This window comes from Tiliqua scincoides, chromosome 2 (genome assembly GCF_035046505.1).
Source record: "Tiliqua scincoides isolate rTilSci1 chromosome 2, rTilSci1.hap2, whole genome shotgun sequence".
Taxonomy (NCBI): domain Eukaryota; kingdom Metazoa; phylum Chordata; class Lepidosauria; order Squamata; family Scincidae; genus Tiliqua; species Tiliqua scincoides.
The window spans coordinates 142199471-142215756 of NC_089822.1; the positions used below are offsets into that span (position 1 = coordinate 142199471).

Genomic DNA, 16286 nt, shown 5'->3' on the forward strand with positions numbered 1-16286 from the left:
TAGTTGAAAATTGCCGGTCTAGCAAGTAAAAAAACTCAGCATTCTTTCAGAAAAAGTTAAACAGCCACAGCATCTGTTTTTAATGTGGACACTTGAGAACAGCAAATTTTATAGGAATGTGGTATTATTTGCATTCAAACATACCAATATGACTTTTTTTAGTGCTATTGTAAGGTATACTTCGAGCAGAAGTCCCCAAACTCTAAGATGACAGGACTGTACCACTCCGTCTTGCTCTTATGGTAGCCCAGAGCAAGTCAATTACAGAAAACACATTTTGTACACAACTTTAAGAGGCTTCATAATAAGAGAAAAGTATTTGAGAAATATTTGCAGCTTTTGGGCTGCTTGCTGAGCCTCTTTCTCTCAGCTGGGCTCTCAGAGAGAATGACCCAGCCTCACAGTTGCTTCAGCCAGGATGAAAAAGGTGCATGGTAGCATGCAGAGTTGGGGTGGGAGCTGCACGTAATAGCTGCACGTAATGCTACTGGGGTCATCAGCAGGCCAATCAGAATCTGATGATGGGGTGAATGTGGTTCATGGCTGTGATTTGGGAACTCCAACTTCGGAGTTTCATAAGCTATGAATACGAATGCATTAGTTTTAGCATAGCAACAGAAGCTAACACTACCAAAGCACTCAGGAAGCCATTTTAACATTGTCAAAATTAACCCTGCACCCAAACACATGTTCTGATCGTGCTCGGATGAAATCAAATGAATTATGTAATTCTATTACAATGTAGCTTAGGGACAATTCACATGATCTGATCTGTGTTGAAAGATGCACAGTGCAGCATTCATTTGACCACCTCATTAATCTTCCTGATAAAGCAGCCATCCCCTGAAGTCATTTCATAGGAAAAAGAACTATTGAAGCAATTCATCAAAGTCTGACTGGCAACCTAAGCAGGTGATAAAGCAATTTAACTACTTCTACATTGTCCACCTAATACAATGAAGACAGGCACCAACTGGCAATGTACACTGCAGAATCATCTGAATTGTGCAGCCTGAAGTACTGCACAATTATCACACATTCTATTATTGTATTGTATTGGCAACCTTCAGTCTCAAAAGACTATGGTATCGCGCTCTGAAAGGTGGTTCTGGCACAGCGTCTAGTGTGGCTGAAAAGGCCAATCCGGGAGTGACAATCCCTTCTACACCGGGAGCAAGTGCAGTCTGTCCCTGGTCTGTCTACCTGGCTATGGGCCTTCCTTCTTTGCCTCTTTGCCTCAGACTGTTGGCAAAGTGTCTCTTCAAACTGGGAAAGGCCATGCTGCACAGCCTGCCTCCAAGCAGGCCGCTCAGAGACCAGGGTTTCCCACTTGTTGAGGTCCATTCCTAAGGCCTTCAGATCCCTCTTGCAGATGTCCTTGTATCGCAGCTGTGGTCTACCTGTAGGGCGCTTTCCTTGCACGAGTTCACCATAGAGGAGATCCTACATTCATTACAACATTTTATTATTACACAGTATGATAGGTGTATCTGTGAAAGTCAAAGACAAGGTAACAACTCACCTTCAATATCTCAGGTTCCTGGATGTCCAAAGCTTCTGTATTCAGGTGCTTGTTCCAATTCCCATGCAGCCTGTTATATCTAGCACTTGGGGTAAAAAGCCAAATTACACAGATAGCAATCATAAATCCAATGGCAACTCCCAAGAAGAGTCCACTGAAGTAACTAGGGAGAGGAAGTATAAGGTAAGCATAGATCAACATTGTGAGAAAGTACAATGTCTTCAATGGAAGTTTAGGCTGTACCATGTGAAGTTCAATTTCACCTTCACGACTGAAAGCAACAGAACTTTCCTTAGGCAACTCCAGCGAACTTTCCAGCTGTTTGTCAAGTTTACTGTCCTCCTCAATGATGCAGAAGTCCTCAGAATAAAGTTCACAAAACTCCTCATCTTCTTTGCTTGCTAATGCAGACAGAGAACACCTTTCAAGTACCAGTGAGGCCTTTGAATTCAAGTCCTTTGTGCTTAGCAATGGGGAACCTCTATTTTCAGTCTCTTTTGCATGCTCTTCAGCAGTGTGAGGCTGCTTACTGCTCTTATTGATATAAGAGTCACTTCCATAGAAGTCCCCTTCCGATTCACATTCTTCCTCCTTAATGCTATAGTTATTATTGCTTTCCAAATGGCCATTCAAGCTGGAAAGATTGGACAGTTCTGAAGCACTTGAAGATAAGGCTTTGGGCCTATAGCTACTACTCTCATCACCCATTATTTTACTAAGGAGCTGAAAAGGTTCATAAATTACTTCTGAAAGGCGTCTCTTTGTGTCCTCGATTTTGGCCTCCATTTCGGGTACTTTAAAAAAGGAACGTGTATCCAATGGAGATGTTAAAGGGGACGAGGGAGCTGTTTTGGAATCACCACCTGTACTCCGAGGCTGGGTGAACTGTTTGAACAGGTGCAAGTTCAGTTTGGAGTCAGGTGGTTTGTAGGACACAGTTTCAGACTCCTGTTTAGAAGTGTCTGTAGACAGAGACTTCACAAGGGTTTTCATTAAATGTCTATGCCTAGTGGGCGGCGTGGGCTCTTTTGGTTCTATGTCTGTTGAAAGGGACTTAACTAAACTCATGAAAGGCTTTGAGCTGGTAACAGCAGAGGGCACGCTAGATGAGACGAGAGACTTGGAAGGGGAGGACAACGGAGAAGATGAGCTGGTTTTCAGTTCTGAAGGCAACATCACAATGGATGAACTAGCAGTATGACACAAATGCGAGGAGGGCGACAGAACTAATGGCACTGCACTGAATACTTGGGGTGTTGAAGACTCCAACGACTTTGCAGTTGGCATGAGTGTGGGAGATGAGGTGAGCTGGGATGCAGCCATATTAAGCGAGGTAGTGGGACCGGAAGAGTCATGGTCACCATGATCAAAGCACAAGTCTTCCTTAGCTTCAAGTGCTGTTACAATGCTTTGGTCATCCAGTGCCTCGGTGGGAGACTCCTTGAACTCTTCTTCCTCCTCCTCTTCCTCCTTCCCAAATGCCGAGAAATGAATGGTGACGGTTTCTTGGGAAACAGATCTATGAACCTGCACTTTTGGCGCTGGCTGTTTTGAAGACATGTCACTGGTTTTCTCTGCATGGCTACTTTTCAGACTTGTCATTGCAGGTCCCAGAGATGGGCCAGGGTCTGCGAAAAGGAAGTCAAAACATGATTAGACTGAGGTCGATAGAAAGATATCTTAAGTTGGTTCCAAGGCATTCACACATAAGTCAGTGCGCAGGTGTAAGGTCAAAGTCGTATAGTGCCCCCCCACCCATGAGTTCAGCACCGCAGATTTCACTCAACATGGGTGCAGAGCCCCATGTGGAGGGCTTCAAGGATCTCTTGCAAGTGCCCGGAAGCACCTTCCAGTTATTTATTTACTGGACTTATAATCCGCCTTCCTCCCTGAAGGGAACCCAAGGCGACTAACAATAACGGTTGCGTCCAGGAGGTGTTCTGAGGTGTGAAGAAGTTGTACATGACCTCCCCACTCTTGAGAAGGCCTCCCGGATGCTTTGGAGAGACATTTCCAGTTGCCATCATAGGTTCTTCCACAGATTTATTATCTGTGGAATTTGGTATCTGCGGGAGAAGGGGGGTCCAGGAATGGATTCCCTGCAGATACCAAGGGCCTACTATAAATGGATGATGACCAGGACTTAGGATAGGGAAAGGAGCCCAGGAGGAAACAGGCTGACCAAGGTTGACCAGTACTACCTAGCGGTTAGTATACATTCACCCCTTCCTGCTCCCTGCTTTCCCTTTACTGGATCAGCAGCAGGATCGGGAGAACCCTGGTCGTTATCTGCTGTCAGCATCCCTGATAATAGAGACTAGGCAGAGGGCTGCCATGGGGGTGGGGAACCCTCCCAGGAGAACACTGAATCCCAGGGGTTCTTATTAAAAACCAAACCCACAATAGCATCTGCAGGACAAAGAGACATGACAATCTACAGAAGTACTTATGAACATTAACTAGGCAGGCAAAGAGCCAATGTAACTAGTTCATTAAAAGGTCCAAAAGAAAAGGAATTAAAACAGAAAAGAGAAAAAGTACACACAGGTTAATGAAAAATGCCTGAGCTTGCCTGGAAAGCAGGAGCTTGTTCAAATGGATACAGTAACCAGTGGTGTCACTTGTGGGGTGCAAAGGGTGCGGGCCGCACTGGGTGACATGCAAGGAGGGTGACACGCAAGGGGGGTGACGTGCTAAAATCGCAGTGGTTAGGAGTAACCCCATCATGTTATATACTATTGGATGCAGAATTTCCAGCAGAATGCAATGGAAAGAAATGGAGTGAAATATCTCCTTTCTATCAAAAGTTATTGGCAAAAAAACAGAAAACAAAAAATGCATGGAGCCCAATGGAAAGTGAAACCGAGCCATATCGCATGTTTACTTGTGAGTAGGCTAATTTTCCTTAGTCTGTTGGAAAAGGAAGGCTAAGAGGAATCCAATTACACCAGAATGGTCCTGATACAATGAATGTAGCCCCCCCAAAAACACCTGAGAAGGAGGTCCCTACCTCCAAGCTGTGAACGTATTGAGTGCTATGGAAAGCGAAACTAAGCCACATGGTCATGTTTACTCACGAGTAAGCAAACGTGCCTTGGCTCCTGGTCAAGTCAGGCAAAGAGAAAGGTAAGGCCACCAGAATGGTCCTGATTTGATGCAACTAGAGCTCAACAAATGCTCCAGAAGGAAGCCCCTCCCCATAAAAAGAATGAAACAGAGGCTTGACAGGGTAAGGTGAATTTTTTTCTGTTTTAGGCTGCAATCCTATCCACGTGTTCCTGGGAGTAAGCCCCGCTGACTATAATGGGACTTACTTCTGAGTAGACAGGCATAGGATTGTGCTCTCAGACTTGTAAAGTCAGATGGGTCCTGATAGTGATATACTTGAAATATAAGAACTTAAATTGATCTGGGTACTGGGTAGGGGTGAAAATCTTACTGATTCTTTTGGAGGGTGTTATTGAAGGCAGACTACAGAGAAAATTCACTTGGTGAAACAGGGTTGGCTTCCCCGTATTTAAATATTTGTTTTACTTTAATTTGATTATTTATTTATTTTACTTTGCTTTATGTTGGGTCTTGGACAGATTGTCATTCTAAAAAGTGGGTCCCAGTGCTGAAAGTTTGAGAACTGCTCCAATAAGGTGTTAGTAAGTTGACACCCTGGGGGGAGGTGACACCACGAGTGACCAAAATCACTAAAATCACAGTTTGTACAAATAATACCATCATGTTATATTTCAATCAATGTGTAATTTCATGTAGAATACAATGAAACAAACTGTTGAAAAATTATTCTATCAAAAGGTACAGCCAAAAAACCAGTGGGGGCAGGGTGATGGTAGATCACCACACCACCACCTGTAGTGTTGCCCCGCCCACTGCATGGAGGTGCCTCCCGCACCGGGTGACATGAACCCTAGTGACGCCACTGACAGTAACCCTCATGTCCAGCTGATTGAGATGGGATGACACTTGGAAACAGGCCACAAACACCTTACAATGCCTGATATGCAAAACCAGTGAAGTAGACAGACTGGGTAAAAATGGGAGTAAAAATAACAAGGCAAAGCAAAATAAATTAATTCCCTGGACGCCTCTAGCTATACACAGTCCCTGGCACTTGCAGTTTAACATTTGTCCCAAATATCTTTGGTCCCCACACTTACTCTCCAGTAACTGGTGTCTTCCGGGTGCCTGTGTTAGGCTGCAATCCTTACCAGGGAGAAAGACCCAGTGACTATAATGGAAGGGAGGTAGAACTGTCCAAAAATAAGGGGAAAAGAGGGTATTCACCACAGATGCTATGACTGTGGTCCAAAAGGACCACAGGTAGAAAGGGTATTACATCTGTAACATTTGGATGTTCAAAGTCCTCACCTAAGCTCTGGGCACAATAAGATCAAAGTATGTTGAACAGCTCTTTCTGGAATGCTATTTGCATGTGCATGAGGGACAAATGGAAGATGGGCAAGTCTGACGAGCTTGCTGGTCTGTACTCAGCAGTCTGCACACTTCACACTGTATACTGCAGCAGTCTTGCCTTGTCAGGTCTACACACAAGTTCTACCCTTAATAATGGAGGAGGCTTCAAGTAAGCACAACCCAAACAGTGCCAGAGCTACATGAGAGGATTAACATAGTGTTGTTATTGGCCTCTTCAACTGCTTCATCAAGTTATAGGCAAAGAGTCAGGATAATTACCACAGTGGTAATATATACTCTAGGAATTAACGACAAGCGACAAATACTATAAATGGACAGAACTTGATTCCATACATTAGAGATGCTCAGACCCTTATGACTGAACATTAATCTTTTACAGAATAATGCTCTGAAAGCGTTTATATGCACACAGAGTTAAGCTCATGGTGGAGGACAATTACCTACAACCACTTATGAGCTATTTTTGCCAAGCCAACTACCCAGCAGAGGATGGTTTGCTTGAATTAGAAGGTAAAACTGATGACGGGATATTCATTATTTTTGGTATGAACCTCAAATCACATTGAATGCTCTTCAATACAAAAAGGTTTTAATACCAACTACCCGCTGCTAAGACTAGAAAGTCTCCTTTCCAGAATGAATTCAATACAGCTACCTAACAGAGCAAGAAAGAAAAAAAGCAACTTGTTTTAAATGTTTTAGCTCAAAGAGAACAAAACTGTGGTACTTACAGTGACCAGCTGCCCAAGGACATGCTCACATATTGCAGTAAGATGGATCCCTTAAATAATGCTGTGACTTTGTAATTGAACTCAGCGCTCTTTTCCCTTTCTCCCCACTAACGTGCCACTATCTCAGGATTACTACAGACACAAACTCCATCTGGCTGACCGCTATTAGAAAAAGAATTCTGGACAAGCTATATACTTGATAAGATTCAGTAGAGCTCTTGATGCAGAAAATCACCACTGTACTGTAGTATGGAATGTGGTCTTTCAGCAAGATATAAGACAAACACAATAAGATTTTCAAAGAATCAAATCAGTAACAAATCTCATTCTAGAGGCCAACTAACACTTGAACTTCAAACATTTCAACATAAGAATCCAATGGCTGGGATCCAGATGACCAGCAGTAGGACAGGTATTACATTTTCAGGGTTTGGATGTGCCAAGCCTTCACCCAGATTCAGTGCACAATTAGCTCACGGCACGCTGAGCTGGATTTCTCTGGATCACTGCCTATGTGCACATGGCAACAGTTATGGCAGAGGGATAAATATAACATGTGATACAAGGCAACAGCCACAAGAAAAAGACTGCCCTGGTTGGTTCTTAGCTTGTGGTGAACCTGTATATCAGCTGCTATGCACAGGATTTAGGTCTGAGATGCTGCTGCAAAAGATACGCTTGGGATGGCATAGAGCCAGAACCCATGCACAGTAGTGGATGCATACAGCCAATTCATTAGCAGCTAGGAATGGACTCTTCTTGTTATTGCCACATATCCAGCGGACACCAATTTCTATTCCCAGTGAGGTATCTGAAATAATTCCACTGTCTTCATAGTCATCTGAGAATCTAGGTCATGCTATAAAACAGTCAGGACACATGACAAAGTGTTACCTTGGAGGCAGGGTGGGGAAAGAGGGAGAGCAAGGCACCGATTACCTCAATTGTCAAGACAACAGGTTTGTCACCTTAGTAACTAAATTATTTTCAAGAGCTCTGAGAGGTGCCATAATCAAACTGTCAAGCAGAATTCATCAGGGCCCCATAAACGTAGCACTAATATGAAAAGCACCTTTGCAGAAGAGAAAAAAGCACTTTTCAACTCAGTGCAGCTGTTAGTTTATAGTACACTCCATATCCTATTTTTATTCTCTCCCATTTGCAACATGAACTGGACATAAACAGCAGGCTGGAACACAGCAATTTAGTATGTCCCACCAGCATATTCCACATTGTATATAATTAACAAATCTAACTGATTAAGTCTTCTAAGCAGGCACATTGACATTGGGAGAAGTTTAATGTGACTAACAGCTATTTTCTTTAGTCACCAGTATATTATACGTATGCTGCAAATGCACTTCTTAGCTGAAGCATAAGGAATTATTCTATTTGAAATGCTAGTTCTACTTTAAGAAAGACCTTCAGAAACTGCAGTAGGCATGCTATTACCTCTCCATCAACTAAAAACAAAGGATGTAATTATAGTAAGTTAACATTAACTAAAGCTTGAGGATATCCTGGAACACAGCATGGATACATCCTGGATGTCTGATATATTGTATGTACATACAAGGTCAATTGCTAGTCTCAACACACATGTAGAAGCTCAAAGTAAGCCTACTGAGATCAGAGTGATTAACATCCATCCATTCATTTGGTGGGCTGCTGTGAGATACAGGAAGCTGGACTAGATGAGTCTATGGCCTGATTCAGCAGGGCTGTTCTTATGTTCATTCTGAAAACTGTGTGCTCGTAATGCAATGAACCTGATTGTGGTAGATTAAAAAAATTATGCAATATCTGTTGGCAAACTAGCACTTACATGCAACAAATACTTTGGGATCATCAGCCAAGTATAAATGCAACTAGGCCATGAAATAATTGCTTCTTTTATTAAAATAGAAAGCAATAGTACAGATTCCCTGGTTATGATAAATTACAACACAGTATCCATATTGGCTGGAGAAGATGAAACCTCAGATACCTCTGTCAGCCTTTTGAATATGTGGCTACGGGTAAGGGTTTCTGTGTACATTTCTCCAGAATAATATTAAAGCAAGCAACTGAGTACTTTGTCTTTAGTGGAAGTTCATGCTACTAATGCTTCATTCTGCTAGAGTCCATGGTGTGTTTTACTAATGCACTGAAATTTTAATCTACATCTCTATCTATTGAGTTCAACCTTAATATTAAGAAACCCCCATTCAAAGAAGTTGACTTAGATTTCACCCACATCAACAGAACACTGGTCATGCTACCAGCAGCTTTTTACCCCCTTACATACATTTTTTGATACCAAGCAGTAGATTTCTCTCCTCGTCTGATAAGAGCATGATTTTCTGTTGTATTAAAAATGGACATAAAAATCCGCCAACTGTGTACAAATGAACTGTTTTGGCAGCAGCATATTTCTCTCCTGAAAAGTCATTGTGGTGGTGGGAAGATAGGGCTGTGCCAGCAGTTTCCTTTTGTAAGAATGTTGCTGAATTTCAGATCCTAGTACCCTATTTCTGAGGTCCAATCAGTTTTCCCCAGTGATGGAATTTAGAATGACTGAAGGTTGAGTATATGGAGACACAGGCTGCTTGCAGAGTAGTTCCACCCTAGCTGCAAAATGCAGCCTGCAATCCAAGATGAAAATTCAGGGCTAAACAATGAAGCATTACAACTTGAGGCACACAGGTTCCAAGCAAAGTTCATTTGGAGAACAGCATGTGATAGGGAAAGATCTGTTGCTTCAAGTTAAGAACCACTCAGATTTTTTTAAAACTGGTGCTATTTCCTTGGGCATCACTAAAAATAGCACATATGCAGAAGGGTTAGTGAAGCTAAATAGTGAAAACAATCTTTTTTTTAAACTGAACTAAGAGAAGGAAAAGAGGAGAGCAGGGATGTGTATGAATTCATTCTGCCCCATAACATAAACCACCATGCATGCACAATCTGCTACCAAAAAGCAGAGAAGATGCATGATGATAGCAGGTACGGCACATATGTAGAAGGGTTAAGTGTTCCTCCCTTAAGTACTTGTCTTACAAATGTTCACAAAGATCCCTTAGTAAATAATTCTGAATATTATACACAGACTAATTTGAGAGACATATCCCAGTGCTAGAAGTATGAACAAAATAAGCCTTATATGAACCTGGCCCATGTCTTAAGATAAGCTTCAGAGGACTGATCTCTGCCCAGGCACCACTAGAACATTTTATGTAGGAAAAATGAATAAAAATGAGTAACTAGAAAAATGCATTACATTTAGATTTCAGAAGTGCTTTTGAGAGGCACTTTACCTGCCAAGAGGCTATATGGAACAATCCCAAATTCAAAAACGATACTTGCAACATAAGCAACTGCAGTGGGAAAGAAGGAATTAACGTTCCGGTGTTTGTCTTAGAATGCAGCGCCACAGTGGTTTTTCCTACAACATCTTCTAGAACATGACCTAGAATAGCAATTTTCAACCGCTGTGCTGCAGCACATTGGTGTGCCATAAATACTCTGCAGATGTGATAAGGGTAGCAGAGCTCCGACTCCAGCGTCTTCTCGGCTAGGACTCCCCACGTGACCGCTGCCTTGCTCCTCTCCTTGAACTGTCCTCAACGGTGTCCCCCTGTCTATCCTTCTCTATGCAGATGACGCAGTCCTCTTGTCTGTCACAAGATCAGGCCTACGCCACTCATTGTCTTCCTTTCAAGATTACTGTCTATCCAATGATTTAATAATTAATTCTGAGAAAACCAAAATCTTGGTTTTTGCTAAATCCTGGACTCCGCTCCCTTGGAAGATAAGTAATCTTTCTTTTCAAGAACTTCAAACTTTCAAATATCTGGGCATTACCTTTCACTGCCATCACAGTTGGCTCCCTCACAGGAAATCTGCTATTTCCCTATCTTCACTTTACTTAAATGCCATTGCCCGCTTCCATTACTCTAGTGGCAATCAGTATGTCCCTGCTGCCCTCCATATCTTTAAAACCAAAATTCTCTCCCAACTGTTGTATGGTGTCCCCATTTGGATAGAGGCTGCGAGCCAAGATCTGGATCAAGTGCCAGCCTCTTTCCTCAGACAAATTCTTGGGGTTCCCAATTTAATTAGATTATCTACCCTTATGCTCGAATTAGGGATCCACCTCCCCTCTACCATTGCATGGTCCCTGACTTTTAAGTTCTGGCTCCGCCTCCACTTAAGTATTTATTCTGAGTCTTTTTTAAAAGATCTTTTAAAGGACTCTTATCTCTCTAAGTGGTTTAAACTTATTGATACCAAGCTCTGATCATTAGATCTGTCCCCCGAATCCCTTGCAGATATTAACCTCCTCAGGGCCGATTCAATTATCAAATCTAAACTTTGGGAATCTGAATTCAACCAACTTTCCTCAAATCTTAACCCCACCAGTTCTCCCCAGTTTTTTGGTCTCCCCCTTCACTTGGTCGCCCTTTTAATTATTTTGGTATGCTGATTAATCCTATTAAGAGGAGAGCGTTTGTGCTTTAATATCTTCCCCTCAGCTGTTCACTCTGGTAGATTCTCTAATATCCCGTGTGATTGCAGATTATGTCCTTTTTGTACCCTAGAACCAGACACAGTGGGCCATATATTACTCTGTTGCCCGGCCCACCAATCTTTGAGATACTCACTTGAAATCTTTGCGGTCCTCCTTCTCTGGTACTTTTACCAATCTTTTACCTGTCCTCCTGAGTGATAACTTGGTGGCCACTACTAATGCAGTAGCAGAATTTCTTCCCGCGGTTTTTAAGCTAAAACCCCTGTCCTGACTCTATATCGCCCTTTTATTTTCCCCTCTTCCTCCCTCTTCAGTCCCGTTGCAATTTTCTCCCTCGGCATTACAGCCAATATGCTGGTTATTATCGTTATTTATTGTTTTAATGCCAATAAAGGTTTATGGAATATATACTCTGCAGATGTGCTGCGGGAGTTGGGGGGGTGTCATTTATTAGTAGGGCCTTTGAGGGAGTTTGGGGGTACTCCGTTTAAGTTTGCACAAATGCATTTTATTTGTTATTTCTATATCTTAATACAGTGGGCTCACTGTACCCATGGCTTTGGGACCCTACAGATTTCAGTAACCACGGGCACCCGAAACCTGCAGGTCAAACCCACATAGAGTGGTGCTGTGTGCGGTCTCCCCAGCCCTCAGAACACCTTCTACAGCCTCTGGGAGGCCTTAGCATAAAACTGGAAGTGACATTTTAAGGCCTTAACAGGCCTTCAGAGGGCCAGGGTGGCCCGCCAAAGGTCTTTTAAGGCCTTAAAAGGTCACTTCTGGTTTTCCCATAAAACAAAGTGACTTGCTAAGTCCTCCCAGAAAGCGTTTCGAGGGTTGGGGAGGCCACAGATTCTATTATCCATAGGTTTCCTTATTTGTGGGGTTTACTGGAATGGTGAGCCTTGAAAATTTTAGCACCTTGTCAGTGTGCCATGAGATGGAGATGAAAATGAAATGATCTGGAACATGAGCAGGGTTCCTTCACTCTTCAAGCTCAACGGTTTTTACATTCAGAGACCTCTGCCATTCCACATACACAATGACCAGTTCCTGCAGCCTGTTCATCAAGAGCAGAAGCTTCTAACTTTGCACACCATCAGCTGCCTCCAAAACAACTGTTTATACCCATTATTAAAATGGAGTCAGGTCAAGAAAACAAATCTTTGACTTTAAGCCTTTACAGTTCAAGAACCACCACTAGCCACTGGAGTCCTTATTTGGGAAAGAAAGCTAGCATAATTTGCACAAATAATGGACTAAGCTGCCACTTCCAAATGTGACCCCCTTTTGATCTCCTTGGGGGAAGAAAGGGGGCATGGCAGCATTAACTCACTTCATGTTATTCTTCTGAATTCTGGCTTCCTGACAATTTAGATTGTCTTAAATTTATCAGAATGACAGTCCAAACCATTTTTTAGCCTCAAGCTTACACCCAACATTTACAAACAATATTCTGACTAGTATGAAATCTAATGTTTAGTTGGGTCCTTTGCACCAGCTCTTTACAGTGTATACTGCAGCTCTAATGGATTGTTTTTAAATAATTTCAGTTCTTTACTTGCTAATATATGTACTGAAAAGAGACTAGTTTTCCAAGAACATAATAAAGGAAGACTACTGATGCATCCTGAAGTAGTGAGATTTTAAACACACACCACGGTCAAACAATTGCAACTACAATTGAGAAAAAACTACAATTGCATTTCAAAAGCATCTCTTTACACCAGTAATACAACCAAGAGATCTGCAACCAAGATCTGCATTGGACAGTAAAAATAATATGATAAGTAGCTACCCAAACTGTTGAAATATTAAAATATGTTGAAATATTTAAGTAAACACATTTAGAAGACACCTTGCCAACATCTGCTTACATTGCTTGGTGGTATGGGGAGGATATCAATTATTTCTTAGTAGAATTATCTTCGACAGCAGGGGGCCCCTCGTATCTGTGGATTCCGTATCCACAGTTTCAGTTAACCACGGATCGGGTCCGCAGCCCCCACATGCGCACCCCCACCAGAGGGGAGCCAAGTTCACCTCCGGAGGATCTTCTGAGCACAACAGAGGTTGTATGCGTCCATTCACAGCCTTTGCCGGGTTCATAATTGGAGTTGAAACAAAAAAATGCTACTTCCAGTTTTCATCAAAACCATAAGAGGTATTTTTAATGTCTTATAATACATAGGGAGGCCTGGGGAAGTCCCAGAGGGTCCTCTCTTGGGTTCAGAAAACCCTCCAGAGGTGGGGGGAGCTCAGCTCTCCTTGTCTCCAGTGGGGCGTTCCCTCGTATTTGTGGTTTCCCTTAACTGTGGGGAGGGGGCTTCCAGAACAGAAACCCCCACAGATACGGGGCCACACCTGTACTTATATTGCACCATCCATATCCATGGCACTTCACATAGAGTAGTTTAACACACTGTTCTGCTACTTTCACAAAAAGGGACCATCTCAGGTACAAGTATCTTTTAAAACTGGGATGTCAAGCTTCTTTCATACAGTGGGCTGAGTGGCATTCATGATCCTGCTGAGGGCCCGAAGTGATGTCATTAAGCAGGTCATGACCAGAAATAAGCACTTTTTTCTCACTTAGGAACTCATTAGCTGCAAATGTCAGAGGAGAAAATATGCAAATCCTGATCATATTGTCAAGATATGAGACAGCCCAATTATTACATGGACCATCCTTCCAGCATCAACACCTCAGCACAGCTCAGCAACTGAGAACAGCTGGTGGTGGTGCAAGGCGAGACTGGGAGTGCTTTACTGCACTTTTGTGAGGCTAGCTCTGGAGCAGCTCATGTTGTGCCAGCATGCACACTGTGGAGAATTATGCCATAAGTCTCCCTCAGCTTGTAGCACACATTGAAGACTTGGTTAACAAAAAGTATTCTATTTATTAGCACTAATGCTACTTAGTGCTAATTACATTTCTAAAATCCATCTACACTTGATGGCAATGTTGACTTAGCATTTACCCTGACTGAGATTTATGATACAGAAGTTCACAGATATTTAGAAACTGATGAAAATAAATCCTATCTTTCAAAGAGATATTAGAAAGTGATGTATTTTCCTAGTTCGGACACCTTAAAGTTGGTGAAAAGGAAGATCCTACACTTTCAGTATGGGGACCTTTTCAGTTTGTTGAGAGCATACCTTTCCAACTCTGCCTACTGGTTTTGAAATTCTCTCATCCATTAAAACAGAGGTTCCCAAACTGTGTGTCGGGACCCACCAGTGGGTTCCGACCTGGTTTTTGGTGAGTTGAGGAACTGCCAACCTCACAGCCAACAAGGTATACATACTGAGCCCTATGGAAACTGAAATGGAGCAGTATGTGCATGTTTACTTGATGAACGTGCCGTGGTCCACTTTGAAGGGCAGGCTAAGGGGAACGTAATACCACCAGAATGATCCTGATCCTATGAATGTGGAGCTCCACACCAATTGCACCAGAAGGTGTTACCCCCCCCCACCACCACAACCACCACAGTAAAAGAGAAGCTTGAGCAGCTGGCACACTGAAACTTTTTTCAGTCTTGTAAAGCTAGGTGGGTCCCAATAGAGGCAATAGGTGGGTCCCAACAGAGCAGGGCTTTTCAAACTGGGGTATTGCAATGCCCTAGCCTGAGGGCCCTGGCCTCTGCCCCCTTAAGGGGCGGGGGCAGCAAGGAGGCAATCCCCAGGATCTCGTCGCTCAGGGGGCTGCAGGGGCTTGGCTGGACTTACCAGAGCCTCCTGCAGCCTCCTGGAAAACCGCAAAACTGCAAGTGGAGCACAATCGCTCCACTTTCACTTCTAACAAGCTGGGGAGCCCTGCAGGCGCTCATGCAGGCATCATTCATATTTATCAAAAAAGCTTATACACACTTGGATAGGAAACAGCCCACATTCCTAGATGCCCAAAATGTGATTCTTGTGACTAGTAATGAAGCATTTTTCCAGTCTAGCGCACGCCAAATTTGAGAAATACTGAACTCTGTTCTTTGGGCATGAAAAACGTATGAGATATTTATTACAGAATTTTGCAGCCTCAGAAAACAAGGCAATAAGACAAGTTTCTAGCTATCTTGGCTGTGAGGAGGGAAAACAGTTTGAATATAGAGTTGTCTGACTTATACATCTGATGAGTGCATTTCTCAATATTCTCAAGACCTCACAATTTTACACAAAGTGTAAAATTTGACCCCACTAGTCATTTGGCCACTTTGTTCTTAACCCCAACTGTGACACTTGAGTACAGTATGTATAACTACACACATCTTTTGCTATCTTCTTGCACTAGTGAAATTCAGATTACAAATTTCACAGAACAGGGACTGCTCCTTTTGTCGCTAACGTTACTTTCACATGCTAAGTACTGTAAAAGCAATTATTCATGTTAACTATAAGACTGCAGGGAGCAGTCGCCATTTCTCATAACCTTTAGGTAGTTTCCCCTTGTGCCCACACCAATTAACACCTCCTCCCGTCTTTTTATGGTTCAGCTGTATAACTTCTTGAAGCACCTTATAATTGGATTGTATAAAGTCTGGCACAATCTCCTCTGGGTCCACAATTTGTACCCTTAATCTCTACTTCAATGTAGCATATCTATAATTTGATTCATTTCTTGATAACACTTTAACACAATAATTAGAGGCAAGGGCAGAATACAGCTTTATCAGCAAGGACAGAGAACCGGGCACAAAACCTTCTGTACCCTTCCACAACCTGCAGAGTTATTCAGTTCACTTTTTTCCTACTTCCGGGTGAACCATGCTCATGTATTGCTTCCTGCTTTTCTACTCTTTCTGAATAGCCCTATGGCTTCTCTCTTCAGCTACTAAGCAAAAAACTCCAACTTTTGAACTGGCACAAATTCCCAATTTTTAAAGAATGTAACAGTATCAACTTTCTTCTACTCATATTTTTAAAGCAACATCACCTTGAATAACGTATGAAGTTTCTATTGAGAACTTCTGTGTTCTACAACATGCTTATTGCAAGTCCTCTTCAAGAATTTTGGTTTCTCTGAGCTGAACCCTATTCAAAATGACGAACTAAGAAATCCAACCACTGCTGCTGTATA

The 16286-nt window shown here is 42.6% G+C and overlaps 1 protein-coding gene across 2 annotated transcripts in view; it reads right to left on the reverse strand.

Annotated features, from left to right (window-relative positions):
* Positions 1 to 16286, reverse strand: part of TEX2 (testis expressed 2) — a 92857-nt gene that overhangs the window by 42379 nt on the left and 34192 nt on the right. For both annotated transcript variants that reach the window (XM_066616805.1, XM_066616804.1), the window contains exon 2: positions 1523 to 3150. In XM_066616805.1, the coding sequence (XP_066472902.1) occupies positions 1523 to 3124 (1602 nt within the window). In that variant the 5' untranslated portion in view covers positions 3125 to 3150. The remainder of the gene's footprint in view (positions 1 to 1522; positions 3151 to 16286) is intronic.